Source organism: Balearica regulorum, chromosome 3 (assembly GCF_011004875.1).
Source record: "Balearica regulorum gibbericeps isolate bBalReg1 chromosome 3, bBalReg1.pri, whole genome shotgun sequence".
Lineage (NCBI taxonomy): Eukaryota > Metazoa > Chordata > Aves > Gruiformes > Gruidae > Balearica > Balearica regulorum.
This window is the reverse complement of record NC_046186.1, coordinates 44,626,432-44,642,765: the sequence shown is the minus strand read 5'-3', so window position 1 is coordinate 44,642,765 and position 16,334 is coordinate 44,626,432. Positions and strand designations below refer to the sequence as shown.

The following is a 16,334-nucleotide window of genomic DNA, read 5'->3' as shown; positions in this document are numbered from 1 at the left end:
ATTCCCTGTAACCACTGTGCAAAAAGTAATAGGTTCAAGTAATTTACTTTCAGCAAGTTAAGTTTAAGATCAGAAAACAGGAAAAACTTTCTAATGGGAGGGGAGTTGGAACTAGATAATCTTTAAGGTCCCTTCCAACCCAAACCATTCTATGATTCTATGAAATGCTGGAATAGATTACTTGCATAAGTGTGGTGGGTTGACCTTGGCTGGACCCAATACAGTAATCATAAAAAATCTTTATGAAGACAGGCAAGCGTTCATTAAAGAAGACAGATTTTATTCATCCTGGCTTCAAAGAAAGAGTGAAGGGGTGGGTGTGACACCTTCTTGGAGTCCTTTTCAACTATATGATTCTATGCTGAAGTGACCGAAGAAATGAAGCTATGTAGTGACAGTAATACCATATTACAGTACCACTTGCGGTGGGATCTTGACTTGGAATGAGTCATATTCTGCAAAAGACTCAATCAATTTCTTCATGTAGACAATCACTTGGATTCTGATACAATCTTCTACCTATGGATCACCTAGCTACATTGATCTAATTCGCAGTTTAACGACAACTACTTTCAGGACTGGACTACACATAAACATAATGTCTAATCCGGTCACAATAGCACCTTGTTTGCTAAAAGCAATGACTTAGTAACTTGTCCCATGGCCTTAAGGCCAGAAAACACTAGCAACAGCTGCTGCTAACTCCGAATTCCAGATGTAATCTTTGATGAAATTTTTTTTAAAGGAATTAGCTTTAAAATATTTTGATTCAAAAAGCTAGATGTACTCCAAATTCTTAATCCCATATCTGTACTTGACTATCCAGTTGGGATCTTTAGGTTTTTTAAACTTAAGCCTAAAACTTATATTAGTACATCATCTTTAACAATTAGAATTGCAATCCTGTAAACACTGCACAAGAATATGTTTATTTCAGAGTAGTCTTTGGAAAGTTAACACAAAATAAGTGAATAACCTTCTCTAGTCAGTTATTTTGTTTCCAGTAAAAATTGATTGTTCCATTGTGAGAACTCAGAACAAATGTACAGCTGCCAGCCTGACGAGCAACTAAGTTTGGGAAAGTAGCATTTTCCAACTTCATTTCAATATTCTTGACTTTTCTTCTATAATAAGCAGCATACAGGAGTAGGAAAATTACATAACCATGTATATTCCCTACATTTAAAACACCTGATGTAACACAGGTATATGATCCAAGGAAAAAGAACAAACCTGCATTATGATTCACATTTTGGATGGTGAGAACTAAACTGTTAGAAAAATAACATGTTTTCTAAAATGTGTTAGCTGAAATGACAGCTGAAAGAGGTACAAGAGCAATATAGCAAGCATCAGGTGTTCTCAAAGTTTCTACACATAACAAAGTAGCTCCCATTCAAAACATCCTAATTTGACAAAAGTTTGACATTTGACAAATGCCTGTACTTCACATAAAATCCTTTAAAATACATTTCATCTCTCCTACTGATGATTACTCTCTGATGATGTGTACATTATTGCCTTCCCCCCCTCCCCCCCAACCTTTAAAAAGAGACAGAAAATGCAACTCCACCTCCACCCTCTGATCAGTAAAGTTGCCAAAGCCACGGTTCCGAAGTGAAATGAGCCCCCGGTTTGCCCCCTTGGGCTGTCCGCAGAGTACTCACCATGCCGGGCTAGTTTTGAAGACTTTCTTCCCCTCCCCCTGCACCTACGCACAATGAGGGAGAAGGGAGAGTAGTTTCAGCATTAAATTTGAACTTCCCTGCTTTTGTTAGCATGAGTCACCACCTTAACATTATCTCAACTGTAGACTTTTATCTGTGAATATCTAAGCCCTGTCTTGTGGAAAACTAATTACTGAGCCACTGAGAGGCTTCATAATGTCCTGCATTTAAGTCCTGAACATCATACATAATGCATAGGAAGCAGTCTCTGCACTCTGATTACAGAACACTGTCATTAAGAGAGCAAATTAAAGATGTGAATAATTCACTGGCTGAGCTTATTGTCAGTGCTGCATTGTGAAATTAGAATTTCTAATAAGTACTGCAATTTTTTTAACCCAATTAACACAGAGAACATCTTGAGTCTGATTAGTACAATAAAAATTATTACCTTATTCTTTTGCTTCACAACAGCCAAATTAAATACTGTACTTAATTATGCAGTATTCATCGCTTCTGTGCTAGAAATAATAATAATAAAAAAAATCTCACTATTGCTTTAATAAGACTTCCAATATTTAGAGTGTAACCGAAAAATAGAGCATATGAATCTCCAGCACAATTTCTTATCACAAAGTTACCGGCTTTTTTTTTTAAGACTTTGAAAATCGGTTTTAATATCAGCAGTCGACCATGATGTCACTGCTGAAGCCTTCTCTGGAAACAAAAACGTATTCGGAAAAAACCCCACAAAACAACCCTTCCGAACAAGCTCTGAATATATATTGTGAATTAAGTTTCTCTGGGTTGATGTGAAGACAGACAAAAAATATTATCACTTACTGACTTGAAACCAAATACACAAATATACAAACATAGAAATATATACATATATACATATATATATAGGTTGTTTCAGAAAAGATGCTTAGGAAATATACTATGAAAAAGCAGAAGCCGGATCAGCTCTCTTACCTCAGTTCCCTCTTGGCACGGGATAGATAACAACCTTTCATCCTAGAAAGGAGGAAAGTCCCAACATCCAGCGTGTTGATTTTCCTCCACACGGTGCCTGCTGCCATGTTAAATAAAGAAAATGATCACTGAGGATGCAGCTTTTGTCTCCAAATATTTTAATACTGCCTTTTAGTGTCAAGGACCCCAGGAACCTTAGCACATCTGGCAGCAGACACCACTGGCTGAAGCTGCTGCAATGGGATTTTTCCTCAACCCGACTTCATTTCCAGCTCCTTTTTCTTCCCCATCCTGGGGAAGTTTAATCACCGAGCATGGTTGGGGGGGAGGGGGGGGAAGGAAAAAAAAAGGAAAGGTGGCATTGCAATCACGAGCTTTCTTGGTTTTGTCCTAGAGACAGGGACTGCAGTAACCACCTTGCATCTTTGTCTAGTTATTTTAGCATGTGCATGCAAGAGGGAGGAAAAAAAAAAAGGCTGAAAATTATTCAGGCATAATGCAATACACATAAAGAGAGACAAAAAGACAGAGCGGAAGAGAAAGAGAGGGGAACAGAAAGAGAAGAGAGGAAACAGAAAGACTAAGAGAGGGAGAGGGGGCTGTCAGTGCAGATAAATCTGCATATGGAAATCAGGGTTATCCTGGGTACAGTTTTATTTAACCATGATGTACTGTTTTTTTAATTAGATAGGAATTTAAAGAAGGAAATGAGGGATTCTTACAGACACAGGAGCAAACGAAGCATTTTTAATCACAGGAGAGTTTTCACAGCAAGCTCTAGCAGCAACAGCAAAACTTTTTATAGCAACTTTCTTGTTAGAAATAGAAGTTTTGTGTACTGCTGCTAATTTACACCAAAAAAAGCCAGACAAAACTGGAAAAGCATTTTGAAATGAAATCAAATTGAGGCAATGCAAAATAATACAGTAATTTTTACGAAGACCCAGAAGCCGCTAGGTGTACAGTATGCATTTTAAGCTAAATTATGCCAGGCACAAGTTTTAGGACTTTCTCCCTGGTCTCTATTCTGTGGTGACTGTCACACTCAATGAAGGCGCTTCAGTAAATGAAGAGAGTGATACCCATCTTGAATTTCAAATGTATTAAACGCCACTTCCCATTCTTGATGAGAATTGCTTGTGTCTTGAGATAGGAGCAATACCTGACAGACATGGGAAGGTTGGATCAGGGTCTGCAACGCATCAGTAAAGACCAGGGTCTCTTGCCTATGGCTGTGAGGCAGCATGGGGATGAGTGAATCAGGGCGGCTGAGGAGAAGGAAAATGAGGTTCAGCTACAAGTAGACAGAGAAGGAAACCAAGGAAAGGTAGCGGACAGTTGAAGTCCAGGAAGATAAGGAAGCAGCAGTCTGATCTGGGGCACTTACTAACAGCGGCGAGATGGTGGCTTTCAGGTAGAGGTGGCCAGAAACCACTTGTGGGGGGTCGCCAAGCAAGGGACATCTAGTGACAACAGGAGGCTTGGCGGCACTGAGGGGAACTGCGACAGCGCTATGGGCTGGGGCGGTGGGAGGGAAGCCGCTGCCAGGGAAACCCCACCTAAATTTCAAGAAGCAGGCGAGTAAGACACACCTGGGTAACTAATGGGGGCTGGGAAATGCGGCCGCAGCACAGGTAAAAGGAGGAAGGGGGTCGGGGAGCAAGGGGCAGAAGCCAGGGGCGGGCAGGATGGAGGGAACCCGGAGTTCACGCTGAGGGAAGCACGGCGGGGCCTGCGGGCAAGCGGGCCGAGGCCCAGCGGGTGCCGGGTACAAGCACCAGCAGGACAGCCGAGGGGAGCCGCCTCGCGGGCGGCAGTTGGGGGCGCGCGCGGCGCTTCGCCCTGAGGCGGGCCGGCGGAGGAGGAGGGAGGGGAGGGGCATGGCAGGCGCGGCGCGGCGCGGGGCGGGCAGCGCGTTGGAGGGAGGGAGCGAGCGCCCTCCGTCCCGGAGCGGAGGAGTGCCGGGCGGCGGGGGAAGGAGGAGCGGCCAGCGGCCAATCGGCGCCGCGGCGCTTGCGCATTGCTGTCGTGACGGTGGCGCGCGGGACCTACGGAAAAGTGTCCGGGCGCGGAAGGGGAGCGGCGTCGCCGCCAGCGCGCAGGTACCGCGCCGCCCTTCCTACCCACACCCCGCTCTCACGTCCCGACCCGTTCCGGTGCTGGCCCGCTGCGATCTAGCGGGGCTGATGTATTCCTCCCGGCCCGGAAGCGCCTCCGGGAAGAGGGGAGCGGCGCTGGGCCGCAGGCGTTACGGGTGGGGGTCGCGTTCGTGGCAGCTCCCCGGCGGGCGTGCGGTGGCCGCTCCTCAGTGCCCGGCAGGCGGTTGAGGTGTTGCTCCCGGCGGCTCTATCGCCGGTTTGTGGTTCCTGCCGGCGGATCGGAACCGCCTGGGAAGTCGTTCTCCAGCATGGCTGGCCGAGAAGGTTGCGGTGCTTGAAGTCAGCAATTGGTTCCGCTGGGTCAGGGGTGTGGTAAGACAGGGACAGAACTGGCGGGAGTTGAGCCCGGGAGGAGCTGCTCTTTTTGTATTTATTTTCCGTGTTTTGTATCGCGTGGGGCGATTTTGAGACCCTAATTTGAACAGACTTTCCTTAGAAACTCTTCAGATTCGGGGCATTCCTTTTAGCAGCTTAATTCTGCCTTGCCAGCTCTACTAACACCTATACATAGGGTCCTGCTGTAAAGTGAAGCACTGAAGTCATTCCTTCACGTCAGAGTTGCACTGGTTCTGCTGCACGGGCAACTGCACGGCAGGAATGTGAATGAATGGGGGAAAGTGGGACAGAAGTTGTTTTCTTTTTTTTTCTTGAGCTCATTTTTCAGTTTAGGTTCTGCGTTACCGATGTCTGGCTATGGTATAACTGGTTTCTGCAAGAACACTTTCAAAAAATGGCAGCAATGGAATTGAAAACTTAATTTAGAGTTAATAGTTTTAATTATATTGTTGTAGAATTCTGTGGTACCTGCTGCCTAGTTCTACTCTTTCCGTATGTTGTATAAAATATTAATTCCTTAGTGTTACATATACAGTGATATTATAAATACAATAATTTTCTGGACATGACCTTCATTCTCCTTTTACTTTTCTTTTTTCAGATTCCTGAGAAGTCAGACTTTTTAAATAGAAACTTCCAACTTGAGCTATGTCAGAATCATTTTCCGAGCTTTAAAACTTTAGCATTTCAGGGTTTCATAATTATCATGTGGGGTGTATTTACTGCTTCTTAGAAGGAACTTGAGCTCTGATATTGCCTTAAAATCATGGACAACTGGGAGCCTGTAATGCATGATGTATTTTCATAGCATAGCTACTCTGGTCACAAAATGAAGTTCTGCTGAAAGTAGCTTGCTCATGCCTTGTAATGCGTTTCTGCCTCTTACTCTCGTGCTAGTTTAACCCCATGACTAGTCAATTTAGAGAATTAAACCAGAAGAAAATGAACCTGTTTTGTTTTTTGTAGGGTTAGCTTTTCACTGATACAATTCCCTGAACAGGTTGTGATGGAGGAAGAAAAAGTTTCACAAAGCAGCAGAATTGTGTGGCAGGGCATTAGACCATGATTGACTTTCTTGGTGGTGTTTCTCTGTTAGTTTGATGTTACAGTTAGTCAGAGCTGTGTCCTCATTTGAGCTGAAGGATTATGGGGACTGGCAACAATAAGAAAATTATTTGAAGACACACTATGACTGTGTTTTAATTTATCTATTTATTTTCTGGATCAGATGGAGACAATGGACAATGACACACCCCCTTTTCTCACTGAAAGCTTGGAGATGGCAATGGAAGTGGAGGATGAGAACTCAAAGCCACCTTGTTTTTCCTGTGCTTGTGACAACCAAAATGGAGGCAGAAGTTTCTCTGCAGAGTCTTATTTAGCAAGTGGGTCTCTCAAGAGGTATGGATTTTTTTTTTGAGTTACAAATATAATAACTTTCTAAGATGTTCTTTCCACTGATGTTTGGTGCCTTTAAGTGCTGACAGGGTTTATCAGTTTGTTCTTTAGCTCTTATGATCCTGAGATCAACTTGGTGCTATACCAAAGCAGGAAGGGCAATTGTGTTGATACACTGCTTTAAACAGCATTCTAGGTCCAGTTCCTAGCTTTGTGTACCTACTTTAAGGTACTGTAAAGGACCTGTTATAGGCCTGTTAGGACACTTCAAAATTGCCCTGTTGGGCAACAGCATCGAAGACCCCTGAAATTTCTGAGGAGGCTGCAGCACTGCTTTTTCCAGTCATATGCTCTATTCAGTGCTGGCTCTTTGGCTTTTTCTCTCTTTTCCACTTGCTAGAAACAAACCTGCTCTGCTCAGGCTCTCCAGATCACTGGGACTGTCCTTTGTAGTTTTAAGACCATCTTTCTCAGAGCTCTGCTTTTGCATGTATTCTGGATTTAAGGTTCAGAAGTCACATACATAACAAACAAGTATTTTCTGTGAGATTCTAGAATGTTACTTTGGTTTAATTAGTATCTTCTTTACTGTCTGTGGTCCAGCTTAGTTTTCTGTGCCATTTGATGATCCTGCAGGGGTTGTCTTGTTTTTCCTACAACAGCATAAATCAATCTGTCTGTCCTGCCAAGCCTCATATTTTGCATTGTTACTTTGGGTGTTTTTAGCCTTCATTTCCACAGCCTTTTCTGGAAAGTCTTAAAAGGGGATTGTGCTGCACCTCCCCCATTCCCTACCTTCTTTATGTTTTTTGTTTTGGTTTGTTTTGGGTTAGTTCTTTTTTGTTGTTGTTGGATCAAAGCACATTCATTCAAATTGATGTCACGTAGAGGATTGAGAGAGCTTGTGTCTGCATGAACATATCAGTAGTGGATTCCATGCTGACAAAGAAGCATTTCATGACAGAAACAATTTCATGTGAAAACTCATTCAGGAGCTTGTACGTAGACAGGTTTCCCAGATCGCTACAGTCATGATAATACTGTTCTCCTGCCATTTATTCACCTTGTTTAAGAATTTACTTGGATGGTAAATTCTTAGAAAAGCCTGCATGTGAGGGACTCCTCTGTTGTCATTATCTAGAGCTGGAGTAACTGGGTTTAATTGCTAAAGACTTCAAAACAGACCAATGTTTAGGCAGTAACCAAGTGAACTACAGGTGTTGTGGGAGATTGAGCTGACTATTCAGCAGATGCTCTTTTTACCTCTGAGAACTGAATAGTTCAAGAAGGATATGAATTTGCTATGTAATATAATGAAAACCAAGTGCTTGCCCTGTAAGTTATTTTTTAAAACAGACATATTTCTTGTATCTTAGTGAATTCAGCTTCACCTACACTGAAGTATTTTATGAAAGTCAGTGGGAAATTTCTGAAATAACTTAGTCATTGGTGTTATACAGCTTGCTGTGATTTTTTTTGAAAGCACATTAGTGAAATATTTTCATATTTGCAGAATTAGTAATATTTTAACAATCTATACAGATGTCTGATTTTCTTCACTTTGAGTAAAATGTTAATTCTGATTTTATTTATTTTTTCTTTAGACAGAGCAAAGGGTAGTCGTGGCCTAGTCTTAGTTTGAGTTATAATAATTAAGTCTTAGTTGAAGTTACAATAATGAAGTCATAATTTGTGACCCTCATCTGTTACCTACCTAAGAGTGCTTTTATTAATGTGTTTTTATCAATGTGTTCTATATAAATATTATTAAATGTATATAAAGGACCAAATGTATGTTCTAGTGTTATTATTAAGCATGTAGTGTACATCGAGACACATTCCAAACACACACTTACAGTGGAGCATGTTATTTTATGTAGCAGGCTCTTCTATTAAAGACAGTCTGTATGTTATGTCTCAGCCCCTTTGTAAAAGGTTGAAGATGCTTCAGGGTGGTAGCTTGTTAATCTTTATTTGCTTCAAAAGTATACTGTGGCCTCTAACTATATCATGGTTTTATGCTCTTTAAGCTAGTAGTTGTCATATTTTATGTACTATATATTATATTGCTATAAAAGGTATAACGGTCTGTCTTTTGAGAGCACTGCTACTCCTTTCTACCTATTGTATACATGTTGCTGATATATTGATAAAATATCAGTGATACATAAGCCAACTGTAGGTACTGTATTCTATAGGTCTGTTACTGGGGAATGTATTAATATTGTTGACTCTATTTTACAGAGTTTTGCTGAGACTAGATCCTTCTCCCAATGACTATGAAGAAGATGTAGTGGAAATGTTTGGCTTTCAGTGGGTTACTGAAACAGCATTAGCTGAATCCTGTGGACTTCTCTTTGGATTACATAGGTATAATAATTTTAATGTATTTTATAATTATCCACTTCTGTATTTATACTCACCTTAAGCATGTAACAAACTTTTCAAGTTTTTATAGTAAAATCATAAAATATTGTGGGCTGTGCAATACATTCAAAAAGATTATGCTGTCTCTCTAACACTCCAGTAAGCGATGGATAAGACACAGACGGAATTACGGGAAGAAGTAAATTTTGTGTCACAGATTTTTAATATTAAGTGACTTAATAATAAGTTTCTAAGCAGTGTGGTGCATATCTTAGTTAATCAATTTTTATGTTGTGATGACTATAGTTATTACAACAATGTTGTGATTAATTTAAAAGGCTCTGGCTTCAGAATATATGCATAAACTATATAAGATTTCCTTGAATGAGATTGTGCTGCCCATATAATTACAGTTGTCTTTTGAAGATTTTAAGTCCTTTTTTTGTGCAAAAAGAGAAGTGGAGGTTAAAAAATCAAATACTGTAAATGCTGGATGCAGCACTTTCTTCAATTGTTTGGATTAGGATAGCTTCAGCAATCTCTTCAGATACAGTTACTCAGTGTTTGACTAATTCAATGTAGATGTTTAATCTGGTCAATGCAAATACACAGATCACTGATAATCCTCTTTGCTACTGATAATCCTCAGGATGTACAGCACATACGGAGAGTGGATGGGAGAGCAGTTCTTGTATGATGCAACAAATATGTGATATGTTCCATCATTCCTTTTATTGTAGTGGATTCTTCCATCCCTTTAGGGTATGACCAGGGGCATGATGTGAAACATCATTAGTAGGGTCTGGCTTATTGAAACATGATGGCACAGGTGGCAGGAGGTATCTTAAAACCAGTATTGTTTGGCTTTGCTTGTTTGATGCAAGCTTTGACTTCACCGTGATTTAAAAAAAAAAAAATTAAAAATCTGATAATGAATGAGATAGGATAACTTAGTTAAAAGAAACACTGTATCCCTTTCAGCATTTAGTCTGATCTGTTTATTAACTGTTTATTATCATAAAATCACTGGGCAGTGAGACAGTGATGTAGTCATCTTGTTGAATTAAATCAATTTTTTTCTGTAATACAAACTGCTCTGTAATTGTAAGAGGTGAACATAAGGCATAATATATTTTAATGCGTTTTTTTAAGTTATTCAAGCTATACATGTTTTAAAACCTACTGAACTGGTAGGAATAATGGATTTCAGCTAACTTTTGGCTAAGATAGTTTGGTTGCTAAGCTGTCTTTTGGTGTGACAAGTCCTTCTGCAAAGATATTATCTCTTTCATTTGTGCAGTCATAAAATGGAATGCTTTCATTTATACACCAGTTAATAACTGAAAGAAGGAAAACTCCTTTTTCCATTATAGAAATCATGTGTGTTAAGTACAAGTTATAATGATTCTTGAGGACAAGATGGTTGTAAATAGTTCAATTTTTAAATTTCAGATAATGTCTATGTTTAAATGCATGCTTGCAGAAACCTGGTATTTTTAATGTATGTGTAAATATTAAAGATTGTTATTTAATATTTTAAAATAATTGTAACAAATAATAGTCTTATACAGCAGAACTGCAAGTTAAAAACATTAATTGCACAGTAAAAAGAATTCCTACCTGTGATTTTTCTATATGATTGAAAATGTGAGTCGAGTGAGAGCTATGTAGCCATTTGAGTGGGTATATTAAAACAATATATGTTTGATTAATAAACAGAAGTACTAGTTTAACTGTCAGAATATTTACTTCCAAATCAAATGACTTGATCGTCATGGTTACTAGTCATTAATCTTTGAGATACAAATGCAAATTGAAATTAAAATTACTTAACTGATGACATCTTTGTTATGCCTCTCATATTTTATCAGCCCACTATATTCTGTCTCTTGTCAATTCAGTAAAGTCGTCTTTTTTTATTTTTTGTGTGTGGCTCCTTTCTGACACTGTCTCTAACCTTCAGCCTCAACAGCCCTCTTTCATAAAGTCCTCTTGCTTTAGACTTCCGTCATTTCCACATGGTTGAAATAGTCGAAAAATTCATGCAGAAATTCAGCTTTGATTTCAAAACAAACAAAAAAGTCCACAACCTACTTAAATGGCTGAAGGTAGTCTTTGGTAGCGGACATGATTTTAGCTAAGGGAAGACCTAAGGGAGACAATTTTAACATGTGCCTGCCCCTTTTAGTACGCAAGTTGTAAATCTGGGTTGTTGTATCCTTGTGGGCCCTTCCTAGTTTAAATTTTCTTTTTTTTTTTTTTTTTTGTAAGAACATTTGATCTGGGTTGGGTCCAAGTATCCTGTTTTTGAATCCTTCAGTAGCTGCTGCTTTGACTGTATAAGAAATGAGGCAGAGAGCTCCTTCCTCAATTTATGCAACATTTTCTTTTAAAAGTCTTACACAGTTGTGCTTTTCATGTATTCAGCTTAGTACCATGTTATCTCTGTGGAGACTATACTTGAAGACCACTTGAAAATAACATTTGCAGAATATGGCTGAGTACTCACCTATGTTACAGCTTTTTTAAAATTTTCATTTCCAGTGGCAGTTAGCAGCATCTTTAAAAACGCTCTCTCTCCCCTTCAAAACAGAACTGAGATTTAACTTTTCTAGAGACACTTTCTCCTTTTACTCTACTATGTTTGTTGCTGTCTATCTTTTGTGCTCAAGTTAAGCATCAGACCACCCTATGCAGGAGGTGGGAAAAGTTGCTGACAAAATTTACTAGTGCTTATTCACAAGTGAATGATTTAGGTATACTGAGTGTATGCCACCAGGACTAACTTTCAGGTTTATTCTGTGTTCAAATATGAAGTTGTTACACTTATGGAAAGATCGCTTATAGGAAATAGCTTTCAGTGTTTTGTGTGTGTGGTTGTTTTTTCCTCTCCTGGTATTTAACTGATTTTGTATTTGTTGTTACTGTGTTTTAATGTTTTTAAAAACAAACAAAAATACTACCCCTTGTCATTCCTTCACACTTGGATGTGTCTATTGCCTTCCACTAATACTTTTTCCTAACTTACGTTTCTGTAAACTCTTTCAGAAATACAAAGCAAGGAACACCTCTCACCTCTCTCTGTTCTATTTAGACCTTACTAAAACGTAGTTCAACAACTTTTACCTATATAAATACTATAAATCTTTGTATTCCTTTAATTAGGCAACAGATATACAGACTGGAAAACCTAGTACAAATGAGTTCATCTGATTTGGGTAAGTTTAACACATTTAATTTCACGTTGGGATAGGTATCTGACTAACTTTTCATTATAGAAGTATATTATCATCGATCACACTTGTGCTTTGACTCTTGACCAAGGGCTCATGGGGTGTGCCACATGTGTGGTAAGGGTACAAATATAGGTAACCAAGTGATGTAAGGTAGTGTGAAAATAGATAGTGGAAATATTGTGAGTCAGCCTGGAACCAGATCTGCCTGTGTAGTAGGTGCACAGGGCAGTCCTTACATTACTGACCTTAGTGGTGAATTTCGTGTTAATTTGACTTAAGCTGTTATCCCTAAGGTAGAATTTGGCAAAACTATTAACTCGTTTAATTAAAAAATAGAAAGTTGCATCAAAAATCCCAGTAACTATTTTAGTTTCAAAGGTAGCAGCTTGGGACTTTTTTCAGTGTTCCTTTGTCTTACATTTAAAACAAGTTGTTTGTTTAGTTTAGAGTTATTTACAAACTTAATTTATCTTTGCAGCAGGATCAATAAAATGGAAACAAAGCATTTGTAGTGATCCAATTAAATACTAAGGCATGAGAAGCAGTATGTTTCTGAAGGATTATTGCAGCCTTGGGCTTATTGTAAGTTTGAAGGCTGAATCGCTTAGCAAGTTGAGAAGTTCAGTAATTACTCAGAAATAAACTGTATGTACTTTTAGAACACTAACAATTTATCTATAAAGAGAAGGTACTACAAGTGAATATTTTTACACATTATTATTATTTTGGTTTGATATTGTCATGTTCTGCCATTTAAATCATTGGTATGAGTTTATCATCAAGCTTACTTCATATGCTTTTGTTGATTGTATCTTAAAAGTGTAATTTTGCTGACATGTACTACATGAGTGGAAATAGCCTTATTTTAAATTACATTTGAACTTTTATGTGGTAGCTGGACACCAAGAAACTGTTCTGTAGTTCTTTTCCCCTTAAATATAAGCATCTGCTTAGTTCTGTTCTCTGTATCCTGTTCTTCCTCTTGTCAAATGAGATAGAAAAATAAACTGATGAATTTTATGCTTTGCAGCAGGCTTTCTTTGTGACTTTAGAGCAAGACACTGATACATCTGTGACTCAGTTTCAAGCAGGCTAGTAGTAGAGGTGTGTTGTATGGATTAAAATATTTAAAATTATCAGGCAGTGTTATGTTAAGTATTATTGATGTCTTAGATAAATGCACTATTGCCACTGTTTAAAACCCTAGTTTAGAGTTTTAGCTCAGTAAATCTTTGTTGTGCATTTATGTTTAATAAATAACAGATACCAATATCATACGTTTAATTTTGTGTTATTTCCTATCAGTCTTAATGACCTTTGGAGACTTGATACTGAGAACTGTGTAATGTGGAAGCCATATAAAATCTTTTCTTATGCTCTGTGTTGTTTTGATTTTTTTAAATGCATGATGTTAACACTCTACTGTTCCTGTTTTTTCTACTTATTTCATTGATCAATGATTAATGACTGTATGCAAAAGATTTTGTAGTGAAATGCTGTAATACAAAATTTTGCTTAAACAGAACTTCTGAGATCTTAGAATAAAATATTTGTAATTGCTAGAAAGCAAGTAATATCTATAAATAATTCCTTTAGAATGGAGTGATTTGAGCCTCTAAACCTATGGTTCGTTACCATGGTAGATCTTATGGCTTCTTATGCGGTGGGGGTAGGCTGTACATTGGAATATTATGGTACCAGTTGATTTGCTTCACCCAGTGAAGCATCTCAAAAGATGTTGAGATAGCCTTATATGCACAAATCTTTATTTGTGGGGTCCATAACAAGTGGCATATGTGAACTTCAAGGTTACATGGAGGAGGGGATGGGGGAAACAAAGGGAGAGAGAGAGCAGGGAAAAGAAAGGGAAGACTCCCCAGTGGCCAGCTGGGGAGAGGAGCAAAGGTGACTGGCTTTCTCTGGACGTGCAGTCCAGTACCGCAGGTGGCAAAGTTTTTGCCACTCATCTCCTGTAATGCGATACACTTTCATTGGGGCCTGCTCAAACTCCTAATTTGGTGTTCCAATTTACGATGCCCTTAATGACTGGCAAATGCTTAATCAGGTACAAGTGTTATAGGCTCACTGGTTGCTAAGCATTTCTCTATATGTATTATCGGGCAGTAGTTACTGGGTATTTAAATGACTGTATCTAATTTGTTATGCACTAAGTTTCATCTCTCTCTAATCTAAGATGAAAGCTACAAGGCAAGTTGTGAAAATAAGGAAGGAGTCATTCCCACATCAGTGGCAGTAGCTTCCAGTGAATCCCTGCTGTAAGGATGATGTTTGAGCTTGCAGGTGCAAGATAAGAAGGGTAACACCATGGGAACGGCAGCTTCAGAGAGCAAAGGAAAGGAGATGCATAGCTGCCATAACAGGCTGAAAGGATATAGAGCTGCAGGTGAAAGGCAGGCTACAGGATTGTGAATGGACAGCTCTTAGCATTACACATCTTAAGGCACTGTGCAAGAATGTGATGCTTCCTAGGGAGAGAAGTTACAAAGCATTTTTCCAAATAAGTCCGCCTGCTTAAGTACCCCAAGAGAAATGGATGCTGAGAAATTTTCACACGTCTTTTCTGAAGGTCTTAGAAGCAGACAGGGAGCCAGGGAGTAGAGCTGGATAATTTCTTATAGCATTGATTGCTTGCCTCCATCACCTTTCTTGAAGGACTGGATGGCTTCTTTTCCCTCTGTATCTGGATATGTGTCTGAGATGATAAGATAAAGAATGGGTGCCTCTGGCAAGATGGCATTTAGAAGAGGGTGTTTGCCACCAGCCACCTCCCAAGTTGTCCTCAGAAAAGAGGATGGCTGTCCAGTGGTCTGATTCAATTACTGTGAAGAATACATATGTTACGTGAATCACAGTGTGGGCAAATCTGCTTTAAGCTATTGATCTCTTTTACTTCAGGTCAAGCTGCAAACTTGCACTCTGAAGCAGAGAGCATCAGGCGTCAATGTGTTGAGTTTCTGCATTATGTTAAAGTTTTCATCTTCAGGTGAGACTTGCACGCAACTTACTAACTTGCATACTGAGCTTTGCGTAGCTGCTTCTTATTCGTTTTCTCATTGTGTATCTGTGTATGTGTGTTCAGGTATCTGGAACCCCCTAAAGTGGAAAATGATGGAATGCTCCATCCGTATGAAGAACTAGAAGTGGAGTTACCATCAATGTTGGTTGAAGAGCTTCATGCTTTGACCATGCACATTGGTCACCTTTGTGAACTTCCTAGTAGTGTCCTGGCAGCATTTACTATTCAACATCAGGCAAAGGTTGATGTCTTTTATAATTTTTGTTTGTTTTGTTTAACAGTACATATTCAACTTGATAAATTTTGGCTAAGTAAGAATCAATCTTTCTTCAGGCTGAAATTGAAGTTATGCTTTATAGGTTAGGTTTTTCTCTCCTTTATTAACTAAGTGCCATCCCGTACTTGGCAAACACAACTAATGAGCTCTGGATTTTCTGTTGTTGCTTTTATTTATCTATTTATTTTTACCTATTTCTTGCACTATACAAATGATAATACCAATTACAGGTAGCTAAGTAGGCTCGAATTAGTGTAGCATGTTTAAAAAAATTCCTCAGTGTTAGCTTAAAATTTCTGAGCTTCCCAGTAGGAAGGATGCTTTTTTAAAAATACATTCTGAAATCGGATTCAAAATAGGAAAAGATCATGTATATAATGAAGAAAAGTGCGGACATGGAAGTGGGCACTGCAACATGAAACACCAGTGAAGTATGCCCATTAAGATTTGTGCATACATATAATAACTAATGCTTTCAAATCTTTTGGAAAGAAAAAAGGAATTTCAGTCTTAGGTTGTATAAACTGGTATCTGGAGAGAAATGATCCACCGAGAAGCAGCATTTTGAATCTTTCTGTTTAGCTTGTCAGTAGGGCCACTGTTGAGCTGATGAAAGAAACAGTAATTTGAAGCATAGATACCCATAATTTTCACTGCAGGCAAAACGTATATCCATCTTCATGTGTCTTAGCACGGTATCCAGAATTTGCTAAAGAAATGTTAAAAATAAATAAATATGTGTATTTGTAACCATAGGTCTTTCCCCCATCATGGCATTTGTTACACCTCCACTTGGATATTCATTGGCTAGTATTGGAAATTCTTCATGTACTAGGTGAAAAAATGATGAGTAAGTATGCAGGGTTTTTTCCTTGAACTTAT

At 38.9% G+C, this 16,334-nt stretch overlaps 2 protein-coding genes across 3 annotated transcripts in view; one reads left to right on the top strand and one right to left on the bottom strand.

Moving 5' to 3' along the window:
• The window catches only part of LOC142601209 (uncharacterized), a 196,252-nt gene extending 192,057 nt beyond the window's left edge, over positions 1-4,195 (bottom strand). The window contains exons 1-2 of the mRNA XM_075749994.1: positions 4,030-4,195; positions 2,643-2,742 (exon numbers count right to left, since the gene is read on the bottom strand). Of these exons, the coding sequence (XP_075606109.1) occupies positions 2,643-2,742; positions 4,030-4,105 (176 nt within the window). The 5' untranslated portion in view covers positions 4,106-4,195. The remainder of the gene's footprint in view (positions 1-2,642; positions 2,743-4,029) is intronic.
• A 388-nt stretch (positions 4,196-4,583) lies between these two features.
• Positions 4,584-16,334, top strand: part of MMS22L (MMS22 like, DNA repair protein) — a 91,841-nt gene continuing 80,090 nt past the window's right edge. Inside the window, exons 1-7 of one of the 2 annotated variants that reach the window (XM_075747766.1) lie at positions 4,584-4,744; positions 6,366-6,538; positions 8,780-8,905; positions 12,068-12,120; positions 15,055-15,142; positions 15,239-15,416; positions 16,209-16,302. In XM_075747766.1, the coding sequence (XP_075603881.1) occupies positions 6,366-6,538; positions 8,780-8,905; positions 12,068-12,120; positions 15,055-15,142; positions 15,239-15,416; positions 16,209-16,302 (712 nt within the window). In that variant the 5' untranslated portion in view covers positions 4,584-4,744. Of the gene's footprint in view, positions 4,745-4,777; positions 4,897-6,365; positions 6,539-8,779; positions 8,906-12,067; positions 12,121-15,054; positions 15,143-15,238; positions 15,417-16,208; positions 16,303-16,334 lie in introns of those variants that run through there. The other variant, XM_075747767.1, reaches the window with a different exon arrangement.